General features: G+C 43.0%; 1 protein-coding gene across 1 annotated transcript; it reads left to right on the forward strand.

Moving 5' to 3' along the window:
- Positions 1-828: 828 nt before the first annotated feature.
- GPA33 (glycoprotein A33) lies at positions 829-11,940 on the forward strand. Its single transcript, XM_075727782.1, has 7 exons — positions 829-877; positions 5,511-5,662; positions 6,577-6,787; positions 7,336-7,494; positions 10,014-10,127; positions 11,069-11,192; positions 11,859-11,940. The coding sequence occupies exons 1-7, from the start codon at positions 829-831 to the stop codon at positions 11,938-11,940; spliced, it is 891 nt and encodes a 296-aa protein (XP_075583897.1).
- Positions 11,941-24,491: the final 12,551 nt, after the last annotated feature.

Genomic DNA, 24,491 nt, shown 5'->3' on the forward strand with positions numbered 1-24,491 from the left:
CAATTATAGTAGCAGTTATTTGAGCTTTCCAAGTGCCCATCCAGAATACGTGAGCAGTGGCTGGACTTTCACTGCGCATGTCTCAACAGATACGTAACTAGCATGCTACAAGCCATTGATGGGTTTGTCTAACAGCCTCTTTCAGTGGAAGGGTAGAAAGTACCTTTGGTACATACAGCTGTTGTGCAAGCCACACACTGGGACAGTTGAACAGTAGGCATAAGAGCATAAGAACCTGGCTGGGATACATCTCACTTACATTTAGATAACCTGTTAGTCATCAAATTCTCATAAATTATGTATTCTTACAGGTATTTAAAGTAAGTGGAGTTAAGCACCTCAGTTCCTTAAAGTCTGGATGTGGGCAGCTGCCTGCATTGTGAAACACTTCAACACCTTTTTAACTCTGGCCCTAGGTTCCTTTAATAAATATTTTAAGGTGAATGAGGCTTACCCTCCCCTATTTACATGTCATCACATGCATAACTTCAATTGTATTGTACACTCCCAGTCACCGCACCCTTCAGTTTGCCTATTGCTTTATGTACAGTTTAATTGGGGAAGAAAGTTCACAACTGGGGAAGGAGTTCACAAGTCCCCTCTCTGCCCCTAGGCAGAGAGCAGCGAGCGATGTCAAAGCCTACTGGTGATCTGCCTTGTCATTCTGCCTGGGAGGGGAGTGGCCGATTGGAGAAGAAGGTCTTTAAAAGAGACTGAGGAAGTGAACCTGTGATGCCACTGCAAAGCAGCCCTTCAGCTAAAGCCAATTACTTACCCAGCCACCTAGAGATTCCCAGGAAGAGCACCTTGAGGTGAAACAAAGGAGAGATGAGGAGGACGGCAATGAAAAGACTTTGGCTGTTTATTTTCAGTGCAAGTGAGTACTAATTTGGTTATGTCCTCAAGGGCTGGGTAGAAGGAAACAGTACTACAAAGTCCAAGTGTTCTGATGGACTTTGTGTGTTTCCTTTTTGTTTAGTAGAAGTTCTTCATGTTTATGATCAGGCAGGTGTGTTTACCATCTCTGTGGTGAATGTCCAGACTCACAGGCATCTCCTAAAGCCACAAGACAGTGTGAGGAACAGGAAAAGAATGCTATTCTTCATGAGGCTGGAAAATATTTTAAAAAATAGTTTTAATGGCTTCGGTTAAATACAGTGTTTCTCTCTGAAGAAGGAACTTCCTCAACTGGAAGTGAAAAAGTCCTTGGGTTTTATTCTTTCATACAAAAATCTGCACGTAGCGTATGTCTCTGTAAGTTTAAATCCTACTGTTTACATGTACTCCGGTACAACTTGTGATCTCTATATATTATTCACATCAAGGGGATGCACAACGATCCCTACTAACTCATACGAATCAGCCAGCTCGCCCTTGGCCTTCATCACAGATTTGCCCTTTCTCATCCTGCCTTGCAGAGCCTGCAGGCTCAGTTCCACTGCTTTTTGACCTGTCTCATCTTCTCATATCAATTCTCCTGCACCTTCTTCCAGACTTCAAATAAAGCTACGCACATGTAAATCACTTGGATTTTTCACCAAAAATCCTGAAAACCTCACTTCAACAATAAGACCCACAAGAAGGAAATTCACACAATTTAATGTAATTAGACAAAGTGGATGTTCTCCATATGCAACTAATGTGTCTTGGGTCATGATTTGATGATCATTATGTAAATTGTGCAATGCCATTGGTATTCATTCTCCTTTTTCATTACTCTCACCTTTCACGCTATCCAAATTATAGATGGGAAACTTCTCAGAGCAGAAATATGTATGTTGGGTGAACGTCTTCTTGTCTGTTTGGGCAGGATTCAAATGGTAATAATTCAGTGTTAAAATACTGGCCTGTAAAAAATAATTGGAGAAGGTATAGTAGATTCCTGCACTGCACCAGAGTGAAGAAACTGCACAGCACATGGCAGTGCAGTATTGGGATACAAGAGCTGTCCTGAATGAACTGCATCAGGATCTCGGCACAGGCCGACTTCTTCTGCTGTACAGCTTTTCACTGCAGTTGTGTGAATAACTGGTACTGTGTACTTGCTGAAGAAGCAGCCCCTAATGATCATTCTGAATCAAACAAAATATTTACTTTTAATGCAAATTTCACATTTAAGACTTTCCCCTCTCCCACTTTGGAATTAAATTTCAGCTATATGCTGAGGTAAAGTATTGAGGAATTAGAAGTCAGAGCATTGTCTTGTAAAAGTAAAGTAACACATTTCCACTTTTCTCACTAGCCAAATCTACCAAGACAAATCAGCAATAATAGTTTTGCTTGATCAGAATCTCAATTTTTTCAGCAAACAAAATATTCCTCTAATTGTTTCCAGCTCTATTAATTGCCCTTCATTTGGTTTTGATTAACGCTTACTCAGTAAGGAATGTGAAAGTAGGCACATCACTTTGATTTTCTCCTTCCTTTGTACAAGTGTTTAACAGAGCGAGATAAAACCTTTGTCAATGTCTTAAAATGTTACAGACATACTAATTAATAACACACAAAAAAGCAATTCTAAGGCTTAAACCTAGGTGATGCCATCCCTCTAGTACTATATAGGCTATTTGCCCTCTCCTTTTCTGTTCTTTCAGAGTTGGCCCTCTCGTCCCTTCGCCCGTACTTTGAATAGATTCTGTTTTCTCTCAGAAAAAAAACCCCAACCCCTGAAGAATAAACCCCAATTTTTAGACATGCTGACTGTGGCTAGCTGGCTATTGGTGACTTTGTGAGGAATTGAAATGTGGTGAGAAGGGGGAAGGAGGAAACTGGTGTGAATAAATGGTGTCCCAGAATGAAACCGTGCAGCTTCCCCGAGAGCAGGAGGGAGCCCTAGAAAGGGAGGAGTGGGAGCCAGGAAGAGATGTCGTGGGTGAAAAACAGGAGAGCATCAGAAGTTGGGCATTAGGGTAACAGCAACAGATTAATAAGCAGTCTTGCTTGTTACGGGCTGTGCCTCCTGTACACAGTGTTTGGTTCAGCTGTTCCCTGACTGCACCGAAGATATGTTTGGAAAAAACCAAGCAAAGATCTCGTTTATTGTAGGATTTGAGTTGTCCAGTTGGAAAAAGGAAAAGCACTTTTGAGGGGAAGCCTTAGGGTTGGGCAGTCTCTCCTCTGCTTCAGGGTTGAGTTAATCACCTGTCAGTGAACCCCAGCCTGGTGGAACCAGTTTCTGAGTGACAGAAGGATCAGGAAGTGAGTTTTGCTCCATCTCCTAGTACAGATGGTGGTGCTTTTCACCTAACTGCAGGAAAGCGTCTCTATCCAGTCACGACAGGCAATGAGAAAGCTTTCATAGGTGTCTCTCATACAGAGGGCATGATGAAAAACAGAGAAAGAGCCCTGGGGCTATGCAAACATGGCCTTTGCACTGGGTGCTCCAGAGCAGGGAAAGACCTGGGAGTGGCTGCAATAAAACCATGCTAGAAATACTCTGCCCTGCTGGTTTCCTTCTCCTAGCTGTCAGTAACTGTAAATGAATTTATCCCTGAGACAACAGAAACCACTACCATCATGGTACATAGGAAGAGACTAAAATGCATGCTTAGCTAATGAACTGTGCAAGACCACAGAACAACTCGGTTATGGGGGAGAGAACACAGAAAGGTGTGAACTTTGGCTAGAAGCATCCTGCCCTGGTCACTTGGCCGCCTCTCCTTACCAGGACGCTAAAAAGCGCAGAAGGCAGTCTTTGTACTCCTGCTGAAAACGTCTGAAGCTGCTTCTGAAGACAGCTGTGGAAGGGAGGGCATCCCTGCCTGGCAGCAAGGAAAGAGGGGTGAGGGGGAGGGAAAGGTTTGGCTGCTGTGAAAATTCCCGTCGAACTACTCACAGGAGAGGGAAGATGCAGCAGTTCTGTAAGCGTAGGCCATTTCTGAGAAGAGACATGAAGGACCATTTGCTATGGAGACTGGATCCAGGAAGCTGTTACAGAGGCTTTTGCCTCTCCTGAAGGGGAGCAGATCCCCGTGCCAACTGTCCCATGTTACCCTGTGCAAGTACCTGAATTGCTACCAGCAGGTTCCTAGCACAGTGACAACAAAACCTTTTGGGTCCCTACACTGTTATTTTCTAAGGGACACTATCATTCTCTGCTGTTTTAGTTAAGGATCTGGTAGCGCTCAACTCGCCATTGGCTTACCTAATACGCATGCGGCTGTGGTCTTTTCCTGACTAAAAAAGCATGTATTCACAATCCGTTTGCAACTCAAGGTGCAATCTAGCTGTCCTTTGTTCTTTCCCTCACACATTACATTTTCTTATGGATCTATTCTGAACAGAGATATGGCAGAAAGAGGACCCAAAGCTTGCTAGATGGCAACTTTTCAGTCAAATCCTCTCTGGGGAACACTGAGTCAGCCTGGTTCTTTCAGAAGCAAACCTTCACCACCACACACAGCGTGCTCCTCTCAGGGAGGGCATACATCTCTGCCCTCCTCCACTTTCCGCCTTACTGGACCATGTTCCTCTTTGCCATGGGAGTGCCTCTGAGCAGCACTCCCTTTCTTGCCTCTCTGCATTCTCTTTAACTGGTTTCAGACTTAGATTTTTTTCAAATGATTCAGTTTGGTGCCATTAAAAAAAACCAAAAACCAACAAACAACTACGCAAACTGTAAGGAGAAAGCAGGTGTTTTTAAACATGGGTTCCCACAGGCATGAAAGTCATCTATGGCAAGGCAGTGGTAAACCTCCAGCCTAATTCTGAGAATAGCTAAGACCTGCCACTAGCTAATGCTCGGGTATGATGAATTAAGCATCAAGTCAAATGCAATACAGCATACAAGAAACACCGACCCTGTGTCCTGCATACTTCACCAGGGCACAGAAGGATTTCTGTTTTATTCAACTCTCAGCCATTCCTGTGCTACATAGGCAGGAGCTGCAGTTCTTGGAGAAAGGTGACTACTACCCTACTCATTTTTTAAAAAAGAATAGCTATTCTTCTCTTGTTTCTTTCAAGCTCTTTTTGCTTTTCTAGGTTTTTCTCTTTTCAGGGCATTGCATAAACAGGTTTTGATTCCCTAGCACAAAATGTCACTTCTCTATGGACTTGGATTGAGGCAAGTTATTTGACAGTTTTCCTGATCCCTGAAATTTGACAATATCAATTTGTTAGTTTAGCCTGAATCCTTAAGACTGCTGATGCACTTGTATTATCTGTTTATCTGTCTCCCTCTATACATTTAGAACTGTCAAAGGATGTCAGTCATACTGAAAGAGGGCTCAGAAAAAAAAATACATCTTTATAAATTCCATGGCAATGTATGTCCAGGTAAAGAAGAGGGAAGCAAGGAACAGAAAGCAGAGTTTAGCTCTTAGCCATCCTGTGCAGCAGCTTCCTGTAGTCAGTCAACCACAACACACATCACCTCTTGATCAGAGGGGAATGTCATGGATGACAGAGGGGATGTGGGGTTATTGTGGCATGTAAGAAAGCCAAAGAGACAAAACACGGAATCCAGTTGTTGTTAATTTTGCTGACTGCAGAATTTATTCTCTTCCTAGTTCTGGCGACTGCTCATGCCCTCACTGTGGAAGCACCTGCCAAGGAAATACAGGTGGCACGAGGGAACAATATTACTCTCCGCTGTCATTTTAAAACTACAGCTTCTATTACCCCAGGAGACATTGTTGTCTGGACGAAAACCAATAGCACGGTAAATCAAGTTGCATAAAGAAACATATGATAGGGCATCCGAGAGGGGGGTGGGAGGAGAGGTGGAAGCAGGACTGTGGGTGGGAATGTGTGTTGGAAGAAAAAGATTCCTTCAAGGCTTTCTTTAATCTCAGAACTATTCAAACAGAAGCTCTGATTCTAGATGCAATTTATCCCAAATCTGTTGCATGATGCTAGGCAAGCCCCCATCCTTCTCTTTTGTCTCTCTTGGTCTTGCATCTGCGTACTGAGGATACATCACTGTATGTACTGTGGGTTTACATCCATTAACATATGTGAAATACTCAGATACTTTATAAAAATATATGTATATTTTAAGTATATATATTATACATATGTATTTATACATATCGTTGATACTACATAAAAACTTTTAAGTTGGTGATAATAGTACGTGGAGAGATTCTTGAGGTCTCCTACATTCACATGGAGTGTTTGAAGGTAAAGAGACCTCTAAAGTTCTTGACTTCTTGGGAATTAGTGAGAGAGGAAGCAGCCTTTGGAGATCTCCTTGCAGTACCTGCCAAGGGTTTCTTCCCTGAAGATCCTTGCTGGACGAAACCAAGGGAGTTTGTGTAATCATAGGGGAATTTGATTGACATATGGATCTCAGACAAGTCTCACGGTGTCCTGTCATGGAGAGGAAAGGTCAGTAAGCCCCAGCAAAAGAAATCAGCTGTCTCTGACTTCAGATAAGATGGGAGAAGGGGATTCCAGACAAAAACCCAGGCCCTTTTGATTTTCTGTTTTTCTTGGCTTTTTGCCAAACTGGGGCAGCTTACAGCCCTCTTTTCCAAGCTGCACTTCTTTTAAGAGTGGGCTAATCCATTGAGTTAGGTTGTAGACTCACACAGAAGAAACTAAGATTGATTGTTTTCCCTCCCTCTTTATCAGGATGATGTTGTCACTAGGTATTTTGATGGGCTTGTACAGTATGGCAAGGGCTATGAAAACCGTATACAGTTTAGTGGTGATGTAAACAAAGGGGACATCAGTATCACCATCAATTCAGTGACCATGGAAGACAACGGGACATATGCATGCAACGTTCGTCTACGGAATGACCCCCCCAGGCATTCTGCAACCTTGGCTCTTTTAGTCCTTGGTAAGCATGATGGAGACAACACCAGATCCATTAGATAAAACATTGTTCTTCCTCTACTGTCCATGTTGGTTTATACAACGAATTTTCTAACAGAGAAAAACTTTCCAGGAAGTCGTCATCCACAACTCCATCTTTGGTCTTTTCCTACTACTATGGAAGCAGGTTGGAAGGCTTAGCGCGCCCAATTCCCTTAGATACCCGACTGTAGAAAATAGTTTGTAGAGTTGTATAGTTCGCTTTCCTAATAACCCATGCGTCATTACAGGGCATTCCTCATTCCCCCCATGGCTTGTCATACTCCAGTTATCAAAGGAAGAGTTATCCAACACTATTAGACACATCCCAAAAAGCATCTTACAATTCCTTCTTGGCTGACTAGTGCCAAGAAGGGAGAAACAAATTACAGACAAGTTCACTCCAGCTGCTTTGAGAAGAAGGTGGTAGGTGCAAGACCAGCCTCTGTTTAGCAAGAATAAAAATGACAGGTGCAGGAGATGGGTTGAAACAAAAAACTACTAATAAAATTCCTTCCTTTTTTCTTCCTTCAGTTGCACCGTCCAAGCCAGAATGCAAGATTCTGGGGACAGCAGAATATGGACAGACAATCAATCTCACCTGCATGTCTCATGAGGGCTCCCCAAAGCCCAGATATACCTGGCAAAGCTTCAATGTACGAAATGAGCCCCGTGTACTACAAACAACAGAAGGTATGGGAAATTCAAAGACATCAAGCCTTTGAGCTCTCTGTAGATTAGGGTTGGAAATATTTTGAAATGCAAATACAAAAACCACACTTAAGGCTTTTTCTAGGAAGTTGTCTGGCCAGGATTTTGAAAAGTTGTTCTTTTGATACAAGACACACTCACGAGTAAGTTAGCAGGGGGAAAAGGACTGTTACCTGAAGTAACAACGGTGAGTAAGATTTTCACTTCAGCTCTCACCTTGCCAGAAAGCTGGCTCACTCCGGAAGCGGGCAGAAATAATTACTTCTCAGTTGTTGGGCATAAGGGGGGCATAATATGAGGAATAACATCGAGGTTTCTAACTGGTGTGTCTTTATATCCCGACTCGCTTGACAATGACCAGGTCACTTTCTGTGGTGAAGGCAAACAAAAGTTGGCTCTGGAAGCTACTTTCCTTCCAGAGATGACTCCTCACCTAGAGGAAGGTGGTATCGGAAAGAGTTACACCGTTCCTGCTTTGAGCATAAAAGAGGCTTCTAGTTCTTTGGGACTGTCACACAGGCTCCGATATTTTATTTGCTTTCATTTTAAGTCAGAATCGGGGGGGGGGGGGGGGGGGAAGGAACTGAATGTCCATGACAGGACCTTTCGTAGAACTATTCACACAGAAATGAGGGTTTAATAGTCTTTGAAGTGTAGTAGTGACAGAGGACTCAGATTAATTCCTTTAAACAACTTCGTGTCTTCCCGGTATGTGCAGCTCCGGAAAGACTGAGTATCTGCACCTACCCTTTTTGGTTACTGTAGCATCGCTAAGGAGGTAAATTAAACACGATCAGGCTCGGTAGGATACTCAACCCTCGCTCGCCGGTTCTTGCGTAAGCCGTGCCAAAGACGCAGCGTCACCGGGGACGCAAAGCCCGCTCATTTGAGCGGCCGCTGAGTGGTGCCAACGCGCCGCGCACAGCCCCGGCCGCCCCGGCATTGCCCGCCCGCCACCCGCCGCCGCCCCGGCCGTCCCGGGGCAGGGCTCCCTTCTGAGCCGCTTCCGCACCGTCCCGCTTCTCGCCGCAGCCCCGGTGCCCGAGCAGCGTGCCGGCTGTCCCCGGCTGCCCCCGAGCGGGCTGGGCGCCCTGCTGTCGCGACGAGCAATGTCTGCCTGTGCTAAGCGAGTCCCAGTGCTGCGGCGTGTGCAGAATCCCCTCAGGAGCCCCTCCAAAACTGATCGTATCTGACCCGCGTTTTTCCCAGTTTGACTCATCAGTCAAGTACTTTTGATTTAATATAGGAGGATTTACAGGCCGGTAACAGACTGCAACTCTGAGAGCTATAAACATCGCACCGAGGGGGGGGAAAAAAAAAAAAAAAAAAAAAAGTGAAGTAAGCACGGACAGTATGTAGAGACTTTACAAAAAAAAAAAAGAAAAGAAGTAAGCACGGACAGAATGTAGAGACTTTACAAAAAAAAAAAAAAGTGAAGTAAGCACGGACAGTATGTAGAGACTTTACAAAAAAAAAAAAGAAAAGAAGTAAGCACGGACAGAATGTAGAGACTTTACAAAAAAAAAAAAAAAGTGAAGTAAGCACGGACAGTATGTAGAGACTTTACAAAAAAAAAAAGTGAAGTAAGCACGGACAGTATGTAGAGACTTTACAAAAAAAAAAAAGAAAAGAAGTAAGCACGGACAGAATGTAGAGACTTTACAAAAAAAAAAAAAAAAAAAAAAGCATGCTCTCTTACTATCTGGCGCTAGGCGCCAGCAGAGACTAAACAGAATCCCAGGAGTGGGCTGGAAAGAACTGAGATCACAGCGAAAATAAACCAGGAAAGTCACCGAAAAGTATTCGGAGTCTTTGGCTTTTAGAGCAGGAATCTGGACCTTTGTCAATAGATCATAAACAAAAAGCACGGACTACACATACAAATGTCAGCTGGAGACGTAGCAAACAAAAACTGACTGCTTGAGCAGACAGAGCTAAGCTTTAATATATCGACCTGAGCTCTGCTGGGTTGGACAGAAAACATCGTGTCATAAGCAATGCCATGTCACTGCATTTCATTTCCTTCATTTATTTTCACAGCCTGCATGGCCTCTCCAGGACTAGAAAGCTATTTCCCCCACCGCTAAACAATTCAGATCTGAAATCCTAAGAGCTGGAGGATTGAAGAGCTTTTTGTTGGTTTATAACAGGTGCCGGTTTGGGTGGTCTTACATTTCTCAGCAAAATCCAATGCAAAAAAAGGTCTCACTAAGCACACATACTTCTTTACCCTCCACCTACAATTTTCTTTCTAAAAGGAATGTTTAAATGCCACATGTTCCCTGTAATCAAAACAGCACACTTCCGTTTGTCCTCCCACAAATCACGCTAAAACCTAGGGACTAGCATGGCAGCTCCTGAGCAAGACGGAGCAATCCATCAGCTTTAATAACCTCTCATCACTCCCATTACCCTGGGCTAGAATTGAAGGGCTGCTGTCCCCACATCCTTTCCTGCTTTAATTATTTTCTTTTTTGGACTGGATTTGTGTTTTGCAACAGGGGAACAAATAACTCTGAAGAACATCTCAGCGGATACCTCTGGCTTTTATATCTGCACTTCAACAAACGTTGTGGGAAAGGAATTTTGCAACATGACAGTCAGCGTTGTGCCGCGTAAGACACGGGGTTGCTTACTAGAAGAGCAGTATCAGAGAAAGTACCCTAGCTAAGTGGCAAAGGATTAATGGAGGCAATGCAGACAGAAGTACAGAATTTGCTTTCTTTCAAACAAATAGCACACTTTTTTTTTACCTTTAAGACAGATTTTCTGCATTAGTTTACATGCTCATAGAGCACTCACTAACTCATAGGGTTAGAATAGAATAGAATTGAATCATTAAGGTTGGAAAAGACCTCTAAGATCATCAGTCCAACCATCAACCCAACACTACCATGCCCACTAAACCATGTCCCAAAGTGCCACATCTACCTGTTTTTTGAACACCTCCAGGGATGGTGACTCTACCACCTCTCTGGGCAGCCTGTTCCAATGCCTGACCACCCTTTCTGTGAAGAAATTTTTCCTAATATCCAATCTAAATCTCCCCTGGCGCAGCTTGAGGCCATTGCCTCTTGTCCTATCGCTAGTTACTTGGGAGAAGAGACCAACACCCACCTCGCTACAACCTCCTTTCAGGTAGTTGTAGAGAGCGATAAGGGCTCCCCTCAGCCTCCTCTTCTCCAGGCTAAACAACCCCAGTTCCTCATAAGATTTGTTCTCCAGACCCTAGTTCACAGGTGACAAAAAAATGTGTAGAGTGAGATAGGCTTGAGCCCCCAAAGTCTGAAACTAAACGGTATCGACAAATTACAGCAGTTGTTCAGATCCGGGGCTCCTCCCTATCACTATGTAACTAATTGCTCCCGCAGACTTATCAGCTACCCAGTACAGAATTAATTCCAGTTGTTGTAGTCAAATAAATGTGGCTTCCACTCAGTCTGGATCTGGTAGTGAGATCTGGTATCTCGTGGTGGGATTTGAAGTCTAGTGATTGTGCTGATTGCATCTGATACCATTCTCACTGCAAAGGGGTAATTCTTTTCTTCCTGTATAGCATCCATGAACATAGCTCTTTACGCTGGCATCATTGGTGGAGCTGTTGCTGCAATTATAGTTATTGGTATTTTAGCCTATTGCTGCTGCTGTCGGGCGGACAAGGACAAGGACTATGAGATGACGTAAGTACCTTTCTCTAGAAAAGTGAATGAAACATATGAAGGGTTCACGTTCTCCCTCCAGCATCAACATATGGAGTGGAAAGCACAGGAGAAAAAAGAAATCAAGGAAAGTGTGCACTGCTTTCTCCTTTCAGTTCTACCCTAGTGGCTCCCACTCTTCTCATGGAATATACCCAGTATTACCAGATACCTTTGTGGTCTGGGGTAGAACAAAACCATTCAAACCTTGGAACTGAATTAGCAAGCCCAAGTCAGTCAAGCATGCACAGCTACTTGACAAGCAAAGCCCAGCCTGTTTCTCATTTCTCTTGAGTCCCTATAGCTGTTTCTGTCCTTGCTAGCCTAAATCACCATGAGGCCCTGTGTTCAGAATTATCACTCCAAGATAGAAACCTTTTGTTTATTCTCATGATGGAAACAGACCATTGGAAGTAAAGTGGGATAAGAAAAGATACACCCGTCACCCTTTCTCTACATACATGCTATGAAAAAAAAAAAGTAGTTCACGCACCTCTTGCATCACCAGCAAGACTTAATTGATGCAGTTCAGTTTAGTACACTTCCAGGACAGCTTAGAGCAGTCTAAAACCATTCTAACACAAAACCTCTTCAGTAAAAATTCTAGCTGGTTTTATTTAACATCTCTACTTCTGAACAATGTTTTAGGGAGCGAGAAGATAGAGATGAACCCTCCAAGGAGACGCCTACAAGGAATCAGAGAGCAGGGGATGATGTTGAAGATGAATGAAGAAAGAAGCAGGAGGCCAATGCCATCTTCAGGATTTGCTGAGGCACAGACACCACTGTAGGAAAAAAAAAAAATCAATCCCTCTTTCTTACTGCAAGAAGGTTTTTTTGAATAATGAAATGAAAGCTAATGGCTCTGTCTTCAGGTTCTGGGAGAGCATATCCTTGTCTCCCTGGAAAGAAGTACTTAACATACAATGACTATAGGAGAAATATGCATGTGAAGCACTGTTTCACCCAGTGATCCAAAAATAACCAGTCTTCTAGACTTCCCACTTTCTGAAAAAAGAAGCCAGTCAGGTCTATTTGGAGAACAGAGTTGCTGCTGTGTCCCCAGATCCACAGAAGGTTTCAAGGTCACCAACTGCAAGTCATCAAGGAAGGGTGGTCTTCTTTATGGCGTTATGCAAATGTCACAGCTTACAGCATTGTCCAGTACAGAAATTATTTTATGCAGACTGAAGCAAGCTGATTTTTAAGGACCTCTTATTAAATGTGCTCTTTGTATATATTATACATGCACATATAAATAAAAATATGGAAAAAATTCACAGATGACCAATGAAAGTCTCCTGTTTGGAACAACAATGCATGCTAATGGAATGGATAAGGTAAGAAGTTAGATGGATTTGTAATTGGCAGCTGATAAGATCTAGAAACAATCTAGTAGCCTATATACTGTCAGCTTTCTGAACTTATGAGTTCCAGCTCAGAGAATTCCTAAATACTAATTTTCATTACATTATCCTTTCCTCCTGACTGTTTCATGAGCAAGTCAGAAATAGTTCATCGCTTCTGCTGCTGCTTCTGAAAAAATGACAGTGTGAGAGCATGTACATGGCAAGTACATCTTTAATAAAAAGAAGAACAAAAAAAGAAAAAAGGGGGGGGAGGGAGGAAAAGTACATTTTTATTCAAAATTGTAACAATTTAATCAGAAGTGCTGTATGTGCAAAATGTGTGGAAATGTGGAGAGAACGCCCATCACTAGTACCTTACCTTTGGAAGAGAATGGACTGTCTGTCTTTGTCCAAAAGGCTGTTGATATGGTATTAAAGCTAATTAAAAGCTGGGGGTTTGGAGTGTTTTGTTTTTTTTTTTTAAAAAAAAAAAACTATTCAATAAATTACTTACACTACAATTTATCCTTTCAAAGCTTGCTATTGCATCTTTGACTTCAGGAGTTTCAGAAACTCACTGCAATGCCTCCCACATACCCTTTACCCCCAAGTAGTTTCTTCTAAATGTGTAACAACAATCTAAAATACAACTTTAAAGAAGAACCAGCAATCCTCCCACACGTGGGCAGCATTTTCTAGATTTTGAACCATGCAAATCAGACTACCAGAACTGTTATTCTGGCTTGCTTTCTGGCTGCTTTTGTTTTGCATGGTACTTCAAATATAATTATTCATTTGTACTAATAACAACTGCAAAGACCAACAACCAGAGCTCTTTACAAAGTACATACAACCCCAGATCTCTCTGGCAGTGAACAATCTGAAATGCAACTCAGCAAGACATTTGGAGGACCTCTTCCCGTGCTTAGTTTAGATGCATGACAAAACACTGCAAAAATAGATGACTTAAAAGAATTTTGCACACAGAAGCTGAAAGCAGATAAAAACTGAGGTGCATAGCTCAGAAACAGAGCTGATAATGTATTTTATTCTCTTTTGTAACAAGCAAGTATAGTATAAATTATCTAATTAGCATTGTAACAAGTCTTTACTGTGAAAGAAAAGCTATTTCTTTTATAAACGTTACAGACATTAGTCAGCACTCCGGCGTTCCCTCACAAACTCCTATACCCTGGGGCTGAAGAGGGCTTCTGCTGAGAGATAATAGTGTGGATTCTCATCAAGGATCTTAACTGGAAAGACCAGCAAAAGGACTTGACAAATATCAGAAGTATTTATGGCCAGAAACTGGCTCTAGCCTCTAAACCATTTTAACACTGTGTTACCTATCCCATACTCTTTGCTCTCAGGATATGCGAAGCTTAATTGCTGCTTGTCAGCTGAAGTCTTGAAGTAACATTTGCACATTGGTCGTTTTAACCATAAAGAAAAATGTAGATTAGCAAATCTGCATTGAGTTATCTGAAGAAACCAGCCACAAAATGCAGAAGAGATTACATAATGACCCCCGAAAACATGAATTCAATGCTCTGTAAGTGGGTTCCATAAGAACTAGCAGGGAAAAAGCAAGAAAGTCAAACTTGACAACCGTTAAAGCAGAACTGCTTACCTTCTGCAATGCTAAGCTAAGTTCTACACTGGGAAATAAACTAAGTGATAGCACATAGAGAAATGGCAGGGATATTTCACTGCTGCTTATAATTTTTTTTCTTTTTTTTTTTTTTAATAAGACTAATGTTTTGGAAGTTGTGTATTTATCAGAATGCTACATGTGTTTTTCTTCAACCAATTTGTTAAACTCAGTCAGCCAGAAATACACATATTCAAATTCCTAGCTTACCCCAAGGTTTTCCTGTGACTGAATTAATTACTTGTGTGTCTTATATGTCTTTTGAAGCATGAATAACTCCAAGAGCCTGTAGTATACCCACAACTTTAAACAAAATTAAAAAAGCACCAATGTATTTGTGGGGAAGATGGGGAAAGCTAGCAATACTTAATTAATTCCAAAGAATTAATGTATGTATACCCAACTTTAATACTCACTTCCCTCAAAAGGCAGGCAGGAGGCAGAAAAGTAAATTCCTACTTTACCCTTTACATAGCCTATATTAAATTACTGTTTAGTTATGTTCAACTTTCACATGGAAGAATATGCACATATAAGCTTTACCTGTATATGAACAGGAAGAACGAGAACACAAGGATTTAAGCCCTCACCAAACCATTTTCCCATCTGCAGGACTGCTGAGGTCTGTTAACCCATGTGGAATAACAACCACATTAAGATTTTGATATGTCATTACTTAGATTTGTTTTGGCAAACATACCAAGAGGATATTTAAAAATTACCTGGTTTTCCTTCTGACCCTACCTCAGCAACCTGCAACAGGCCATTTACTCTATAATGAAGCATATGAAGGAAGTAAAGAAGTCCACTTCTTCAGCAACCCAATGAAAAGTAGGCAGGACAGAAATCTCGCACACAGTTTGAAAAATTGGCTCACCCTGCACTGCTCAAAGCAATTATATTAACCAGGACTATACCACATTTCCCTCTCGTGTTTAAAGGGGAGGAACATCTCCCCAGTACACTGCTCCTTCACTTTAATTGTTTCCATTCACATTAACATTTTTACTTGCTTATAACATTCTGAAGGCAATATACTATATGGCTTACTGGGGAAAAAAATGTTCATTATTTGTTCCTAATATCAGTCACTTAGTTTTTAAGAGTTATTCCTATCTAGGCCCTTTTCATCCAAGGAACTCAAAGGTCTACTGAACATTGGAAGCAAATCGCTATCATTATGAGTGACAGAGTGATGAGACAAAATTAAGTGACCTGACTGGAGACACAGATCACCACAATGCAGGAGAAGCATGGAGATAAAGAGGAGTCAGGATTCCCAGTCCTCTGATACACCCTGCAAGGCAAGTATTCTCATCAATACCCTTACTCCTATTTCATGTTCCAAATTCCCCCCTTTTTTTTTGTTCCCTTCTTGGTTTTGGGCTTTCTTCTCAGCAGAGTTGCTCTCCTGCCACTCCTGGCTGTACTGTTGTAAGGGGTTCTTCCTTCCTAGGTGCAGGACTTTGCTGTATTTCATAAGGCTCCTATTAGCCCACCCCTTCAGCCTGTTCAGGTCCCTCTGTATGGCAGTCCTGCCCTCGAGCACATCACCTGCTCTCTCCAATTTGGTGTTTTCTGCAGGCAAGAGTGAACTCCATCACCTCCTCCAGGTCACTGCTAAAGACACTAAACAGGCCATACAACAGACTCCTCCAGTACCCCAACTTGTTACTGGCCTCCACATAGAGTATGACCGGGTTTTTACCCGTCTGGTTGTCCACCCATCTAGACTGTAACATCCCAACTTGGATACAAGCATACTGTGAGAGACCATATTGAAAGCCTTGTTAAAGTCAAGGTAAATGACAACTACTGCTCCCCCTTTATTCACAAGCCTATCATGGAAAGCATTCGGGCTGGTCAGGCGTGATTTAGCCTTGGCAAGGGGACTGTTCCCAGTCCCCCTCTTCTCCTTCACGTACCCAAAAACATGTTCCCAGAGGACTCACTCCATGTTTTTTCCAAGGAGTCCAGAGCAGCTGAGCAGTCTATGGTTTCCTAGATCATCCCTTTGACAGATGGGTGCAATATTTGCCTTCTGAGGTGGTGGACTTTCCATGCTCTCTGTGACCTTTCAAAGGTAAGAGAACAGCCTTGCAAAGATATCAGGCAGCTTTCTCAGCACCCTCAAATGCAGCCCATCTGGCCCTACGGGCTTGTATGGGTCAAGAGCTCCCAGCCAATCCTAGAATCAATATTCATCTGCTGCTGGTGTTCTCCTCCCTGAACCCTTCCCGAGTACAGGGATCTGAGAGACGTTATTAGTAAAGACTGAAACAAAGAAAGTCACTCACACCATTCAGCAACAGGACCGCTTTTTCCTTGTTCGGTCTTTCACTGCTAACAAAGTCATAAAAGCTCTTTCTTGTTGACCTTGATCCCTTTCAAGCATCAACTCCAGATGAGCTTTGGCTTTCCAAATACCATCCCTACATGCCTGGCCAGGGTTTGTGGATTCTTCCTTTGTACCTGCTTCTACCTCCCATATACTGTACTAGGACTAGGGTGCAGCCATGAATTCCCTGTAAAGACAAGACAGTCTCCTGATAGATCTACCTGCATTCTTGGACTGTTCTTGCATTTGGAAGATGCAGTTCTTAATGAACTGCCAACCTTAATGAATGCCTTTATTCTTCAGAGCTGCCCCCCAGGGATTCCGCCCCTACCCATTTCCCGCATAACCCCCAAGGTCTGCTCTCACTGCCTTCCTCACTCTTCTCAGGATTTTGAGAAGCATTTCCAGTATTACACGGACACAAAATCTGGCACTGCCACTGCTTATTACAAGATTCAGTACAGTGCACAATTCAGAACCAATCAGACAGACAAGAGTTAATTATCTCACAATTCTTGTTGCTAGAGTAACAGCACTACTTTTCTATTTATTTGTATGATCTGTTCCAGGAAAGACACCGAGGCAAGTCTTCTATCTGAAGAAGTTCACAGTACGATGAGCAAACCGTCAAGATTAATTCTGGATGCGTTGGAACTAGTACTAAATTTATTATAGCCCAACATAAGGGAATTTGGAACTCCTCTCTCCTGCCTTTCACCTGTTCACTAGGGAGTGAGGGGAATTATTTGAAAATGGTAATTAGAGAAGCTTGTGGGAGCTTCTAAGACAGAACCAAGGGAAAGTGAGGGAATAGAAATAATACAGGGTTAGACTAATAAAAGTGTTTGCCAATTTCTTCATTTTACTGAATCATTGCAATAAAAATTAACTGGCAGCTCATTCTAGGGTGAAAGTGGGGGACGATAATCCTGCAGAAGACATCAAGAGGGGAGAAACTAGATAACAAACTTGTTATTCCCCTGCCCCGCTACAGTACATTTACTCTGCCAAATGGAAAGGCGTTAAAAGCCTTTGCAGTCAGCTGCATATACCTCTATCTATCAACCCGAAATTAAAAACTCAGTTTCAGACACATACTTGAGTCACTTAACTTTTGGGGAAAATTTGAAATTCTTGCTAGGGGAAAGGATTAGCACTTTTTAATTCAACTAACAGGTCAAAAAGCACAGTCCCTCTGTATTCATTATGCAGGTTTTTTAAAAGATACCAGGAACAGAAAACTACAACTATTTTGCAAGGAAATCCAGAGATGGTTTTCATTCACCCAACACAAATTTTTATTCGGAAGAATCTGACCTTCAGCATAACGCCATCTGACTGTGATGGCTCAAGACCCTGAGTCCCTGAAATGGAAGCAAGTTCTCTATTTGGGTATGACTCAGCAAGGACCTCACCCTAGGTACCTGACAAAGAACACACCCAGAGGAACGAATATCAACTGTGCCATTTGATAAAGGATCACAGCACTGCTTCCTCCAGTCTGACATGCACTCCAACAGCAAAATCCAACACCTAATATTTGACAGACCCTCCACCCAGAAAACCCCCACCAAATTACTGCTTTCCTTCTATCTTTTAAGATTTTGAGGACTGACTGTGCTGGTTTTGGCTGGGGTAGAGTTAATTTTCTTCACAGAAGCTTGTATGGGGCTACGCTTTGGATTTGTGCTGGAAACAGTGCTGATAACACAGGGATGTTTTCATTATTGCTGAGCAGTGCTTGCACAGCACCAAGGCCTTTTCTGCTTCTCACCCCACCAGAGAGCAGGCTGGGGGTGCACAAGAAGTTGGGAGGGGACACAGCCAGGACAGCCGACCCCAACTGACCGAAGGGATATTCCACACCATATGATGTCATGCTCCGTATATAAAGCTGGGGGTAGAAGGAGGAAGGGGAGATGTTCAGTGTGATGGCGTTTTATCTTCCCAAGTCACTGCGATGCACGATGGAGCCCTGCTTTCCTGGAGATGGCTGCACACCTGCCTGCTGATGGGAAGCAGTGAATGAATTCCTTGTTTTGCTTTGCTTGCATGAGCAGCTTTTGCTCTCCCTATTAAACTGTCTTTATCTCAGCCCACGAGTTTTACCTTTTTTCTGATCCTCTCCCCCATCCCACCAGGGGGGGAGTGAGCGAATGGCTGTGTGGTGTTTAGCTGCTTGCCACAGCAGTCCTTTTTGGCACCCAATGCGGGGCTCAAAGGGTTTGCGATAACAACAGGTTTGATTGGAATGTGCTAGATCGAATTTATAGCTGTTCTTGCTGTTTATCTTTTAATTGGTGGGCTCCTGTGCTTGCCATGGAGCTTGCTTGCCTTACTGTGTATTAGTCTAGTGCTCATTAGTGGCTGCTTTTTGCTTTTGCTGCTTGCTGTACTGCTGTGCTGCTGATCATCTTACTCTGCTGTGCCTGGGAACACTTTGATGACAGCAGTGGCCATGTGCCCGGACTGGCAGGTGGCCAGGGCATCGCTGCTGTTCCTGTGTTGCTGTACTGGACAGGCTGGAACTCCAGTGTGAACTCGAGCCGAGGGGACTGTGACCTGTGGATAAGTCCACGTGGGAGCAGGACGCCCCGAAGCGTCTGGGGCCATGGATAAGCCCACACACGCCAGAGCAGGTACATCTTGAAACGTCTGTGGCCGTGGTTATGTCCATGCTGCAGCAGATGTACCTCTGAAGGGACTGTGGCCCAAGGATAAGTCCACGTTGGAGAAGGTACACCTCAAAGCATCTGTGGCTGTGGGTAAGTCCATGCGCAGCAGGTACACCTTGAAGCATCAGTGGCTGTGCATGAGGTCATGCTGCAGCACCTCAAAGCGTGTGACCACGGATAAGCCCATGACAGAGCAGGTACACCCCTGGAGGGACTGCAGCCATGGGTCAGGCCACATTGGAGCAGGTCTATCTCTGAAGGCATTGTGGCCCATGGAGAAGGCCACGCTGGAGCAGGTGGACCTCGAAGCCACTGTGGCTGTGGCTAAGTCTATGCCACAGCAGGTATACCCCTGGAGAGACCGTGGCTCACAGATACGGCTCCACTCGGAGCAGGTACTCCCCTGAGGGGCTGCAGTCTGTGGATAAGTCCAAGCCAGAGCAGGGGCAAGGGGAGGAGTTCATTGCTACGTTAAACCCAATGGTCTGGTCCAAAGGGACCAGGGGTGGAAACTGTAGTGGAAATACTTTCAAATTGTTGTAACCCGGGGTTTGAGTTGCATGTTGTGGGCATTACTACAGCAAGAACCCCTTGTTGCTAGCCAGGCTAGGAGCAAGGGGAGGAGTTCATTGCAATGTTAAACCCTGTAATGTGGTGCAAAGGGACCAGGGGTGGAGATTGTAAGGGATGTACCTTCAAATTGTTGTAACCCATGATCTTGAGTTGCATGTTACGGGAATTACTATGGCAGGAACCACCCGAACCAGTGGAGGACGAGCCTTACAAGAAGCAATGCGAGTGCAGCAGTGACCCGACCTGAGCTGGCTTTGGTGCCCAGTAACTCCACGCAACAAACCACCTCTCCTGTCCTGAGTGACCACCATAACAGATGGAGCCCAACGTCATGGACTAAATGAACTCAGTGGACATTTTTTGGACATTTTACAGACACTTTACAGGCATGGTCCATAACCTATGGGAATGGTATCTGTGTATTGTAACAAAGAATGTGAAGAGGTGGTTAATGAGGATGTATTGGATAGTGTGAGACCTGAGCATGACATAAATGGTATGGAATAAGGGGTGGAGAATGCGCTGGGTTTGGCTGGGGTAGAGTTAATTTCCTTCATAGTAGCTGGTATGGGGCCATGTTTTGGATTTGTGCTGGAAACAGTGTTGATAACACAGAGACATTTTCATTATTGCTGAGCAGTGCTTGCACAGAGTCCCAGTAGAAGGAGGAGACACAGCTGGGACAGCTGACCCCAACTGACCAAAGGGATATTCCACACCATATGATGTCATGCTCAGCATATAAAGATGGGGGCAGAAGAAGGAAGGGGGGGTGTCACGAATGCATTCGTGACAGGGGGACATTCGGAGTGATGGTGTTTGTCTTCCCAAGTAACCATGACGTGTGATGAAGCCCTGGTTTCCTGGAGATGGCTGAACACCTGCCTGCCGATGGGAAGTAGTGAATGAATTCCTTGTTTTGATTTGCTTGCGTGCACGGCTTTTGATTTACCTATTAAACTATCTTTATCTCAACCCATGAGTCTTACCTTTTTTCCAATTCTCTCCCCCGTCCCACTGGGGGGGAGTGAATGAATGGCTGTGTGATTAAACCACGACACTGACATGTTGCTAAAGATGTAATAAAGATTAATCTTACTTTAGACACAGCAAAACTTTCTGATAACTCAGCTAGTTATAATGCAGATCCTGAAACTGGCACAAGTGTTGAGTCTATGGGCCTCAGGAATAACAAGATTACCAGGCTCCCCTTCCCGCACATCGCTTACTGTCCAGCTTGTTTTCCTCCCACTTGGGAGGTGATGAGGGAGACTTGCTCTTCATGTGAGAGAGCAGCTGGAAGGCACAGAGCTCTGCCTGGGGATGGACAATGAGCCAGTCAGGAGCTCACAGGTCAGGAATAGAGGGCTGACCAACATGGGTGACATTCTAGCGGGTGTCTGCTGTAGACAGCCTTATCAAGAAGTACATGAAGCCTTCTTCAGACAACTGGAAGAAGCCTGCCATTCCTGATACAAGTGATTGAGGAGTCAAGGAGAGGAGGCGCTCTCTGCTGGACCTCATACTTACAAACAAGAAAGAACTGGTCAGGGATGTGAAGGCTGCGGGGGCAAACTTAGCTTCAGTAACCATGAGATAGTGGAGTTTGGGATCCTAAGAGGAAGGAAAAAAAGCAAAAAGCAGGATCATAACCCTGGACCTCAGGAGAGCAATCTTTGGCCTGTTCAGAGATCTGCTTGGAAGAATGTCATGGCATATGGTCCTGAAGAGAAGAGAGGTCCAGGCAAGCTTGTTGATTTTTCAAGTATCACCTCTTCCAAGATAAACAGGAAAACAAGCAGAGGTTGACCAAAGAGCTCCTGACAAAACTCAGACATAAAAAGGAAAGACACAGGAGGCAGAAGCAGGGATGAGTGATCTGGGAGAAACAGAGAGATGCTGTGTGAGTATGCAGCTAGGGGGTTAGGAGAGCCAAAGCCCACCCAAAGCTAAATCTGGTGAAGCACAGGAAGGGCAACAAAGGAGGACTTCTGTGGGTGCATCTGAATGAGAGTGGGGACCTGGTCATAAAGGACAAGGAGACCCTTCTGGTCGAGGGACTGAATGCCTTCTTCACCTCGATCTTTACTGGTAAGATCGACCTTCCAAAACAAATTTCAAATTAAATTAAAGACATCAAAACCAGGTATTACTGTATCTACAGTACATATGTAGATATTTAAGAGAACATTTCTGCTACATTAGAATATAAGGTACTGATAGGAATATTCTCAGCTGGAGCAGAGACAGCGGTCAATAGGAACTTCTCCTGCATACCTCGTTTCTACAGTTTATTGAAAGGAGAAGGTAGACAAGCCGCCAAGTGCACAAGTAACAGTCAAATTCATAGCTTCTACTACACAGAAGCAGTAACTTGTGCTAACTCTACATGAACATGCTTTATTTTTCAGTATCAGTTATATACTCTTTGAATAGAACGTAACAGAAGAAATATGTGATTACAGGTTAATATACTGATGTCATAGACTAGATCAGCAAAGTCGTCACCACAGTCCATTGTGTTTTCATGACCCTCAAACAACTGTTCTCCTAGCACAAAACCTTTATAGTAGAGAGTAGTGACACACAATTCAGCTAGTTAGTTACTCGTACAACAAGAACAAAAATACCGATCAACTTTCTAATGCATATGCACAGCCAGAATGACTTTTACCTGTTCCTGTCACAGGACTGAGTAAGCTACACTAATAGGAGGACAGAAAGTCATGTCTGATAGAATCTGTTACATGTCTCCTTTACAAAAACAACTCTTTAAACAGCTCAATTTGTATGGTACCTATACACCCATATGCAGAGAGTATATATATATATAAAAAGTTAGTTACTTTTTACCATGTGGAAAGTACATGATTAAAGCTCACAGGCTGCATTGCTCAAACTCTGCTCAAGAGCCATTCTGCCTTTCCTTGGTTTTAATTCCCCTTGAGAATTTTGTCATGCAAGTGGGGAGAATTTTGTTCCGATTTTGACCCACGGTTTGTGCCTTACCAGTATTATTCCTTGCACTTACGAAGCGTGCTAAGTTTGTAAGTCACCATCGTTCCCTCATCTTTACTTTTAATTTTTCATTAAAGGAGCGAAGCATTACTGTACTCTGTTTATTAAGCAGAATTTATTTTTTCAAGAAATCAAACAAAGTTTCAAATGGCAAAACAGCCAGGGAAGCAGAGCTCCAAAGTGAAAGAATTTTCTATCGTCCTCCAATAGCTGCTAAGGATCCCCCTCAATATGTGCAGAATAATAGTATAGAATGGGCTACATCAAGTTACTGTACTCATTCTCATTACAGAGATCTTACAGTTTTCACTACAAAATACACCACAGGTTGTTGGTTATTACAGTAAGACAGTTACTACCATAGTTGACAGCCCACTCTCTACAGCATGTAACTAGGTCTGCTACAGCTTAGGTACTATTTTAAGTTACAGGTGATAAGGTATAGACATGCCATGAAACCCTAACTCTGTATTTCGTCATTTCTGCTCAGATTCTTTATCTCAGTCTTGAAGGTATGTAATACCTTAAGCATAGTAACAAATGCTCTTAGGTTTGTGTACTTACACTGATACTGAAGAAATATTTTAATAATAATGAATTATCTTCTTCATAAGAACTGAAACATGAAACTTTTATTGCAACACTGACCTCCAAAAATAATTCAAAGATTACAGTTCCACGTGTTTTCAAGTGCCAACACAGCAATGGCTGTCAGTTAAGAAACTTAAAACTCTAACAACTCTATTCCAATGGAGAGAAGCCTTTACCACTACTAAATAGATGCTCTTAACTCTGTTACAACATTCCCAGTTGCTTCATTGGTAAATCTCAATCTTAGAGGTTTGTTGCCCCTTATCCGGCGAAATTTAGCAGGTAGAGCAACAGCCTCAAAGGAAGGAAATACAGAATAATTCAAGAAAATTCAGTGATATAAGCAAACTGTTAGGTAAGAGGTATCAAAACGGTTCAGTGCTCCTGCAATACTGGAAGAAGGGCCTCAACTGGCCATACAGCAACTGTAACAGGTTTCCAACTAAAACAGCAATTGGTCTTTTTCGACATACAGATCAGTATGCTTGAGTTTATTCGTAAGTGTGTTGACCTCTTATTTTGGTTGGATTTTGGGTTTTGTTTGGTTAGTCTGGGTGGGATTTTTTTCCTATTATCCAAAATAACAAAATACCTAATTTTAAGTTTCAGTTCCTACAAGGAATGAAATAAATATCTTCTCACAGTTAGTTGCTATGGAAATAGTATTTCACAACTGGACCTCTGCTGGAACAAAATGTAGAAACAACTCAAAAAAATAAGCTCTCATTTCTGAGAATCAATTGCTTAAAGACACATGGACTACGGATGAGGCTCAGCCAACTTTTTAGGGACTAGTCCAAGACTTGTACGTCCATAAAATGGAACATCTAACTTCCCAGTGATATGTCTGACAGTCTCCCAGTTTCTATGTACCCTCAAATAATTATGACTGGTAACTTCCCAGCCTGACTAAACTTGTGAAATTGTATCTGCAGATTAATGTATCAGTAAGAATTCGATATTCTTTTAAAAAAAAAAAAACCAACACACACTCCTGTTCAGTCTGTAAGTTTGAAAGACATGCATTTTTTAAACAGAAAACTGATGCAAAGGAAAAAACAATATCTATGTTGTACTTGTTCCTGA

The sequence above is a fragment of the Pelecanus crispus genome, chromosome 1 (assembly GCF_030463565.1).
Source record: "Pelecanus crispus isolate bPelCri1 chromosome 1, bPelCri1.pri, whole genome shotgun sequence".
In the NCBI taxonomy this organism is placed as follows: domain Eukaryota; kingdom Metazoa; phylum Chordata; class Aves; order Pelecaniformes; family Pelecanidae; genus Pelecanus; species Pelecanus crispus.

Coding starts and splice junctions, on each gene's coding strand:
- GPA33 (XM_075727782.1), top strand. CDS start 829: ATGAGGAGGACGGCAATGAAAAGACTTTGGCTGTTTATTTTCAGTGCA. Junction 878..5,510: donor GCTGTTTATTTTCAGTGCAA/GTGAGTACTAAT, acceptor TTCTCTTCCTAG/TTCTGGCGACTGCTCATGCC. Junction 7,495..10,013: donor TGTACTACAAACAACAGAAG/GTATGGGAAATT, acceptor GTTTTGCAACAG/GGGAACAAATAACTCTGAAG.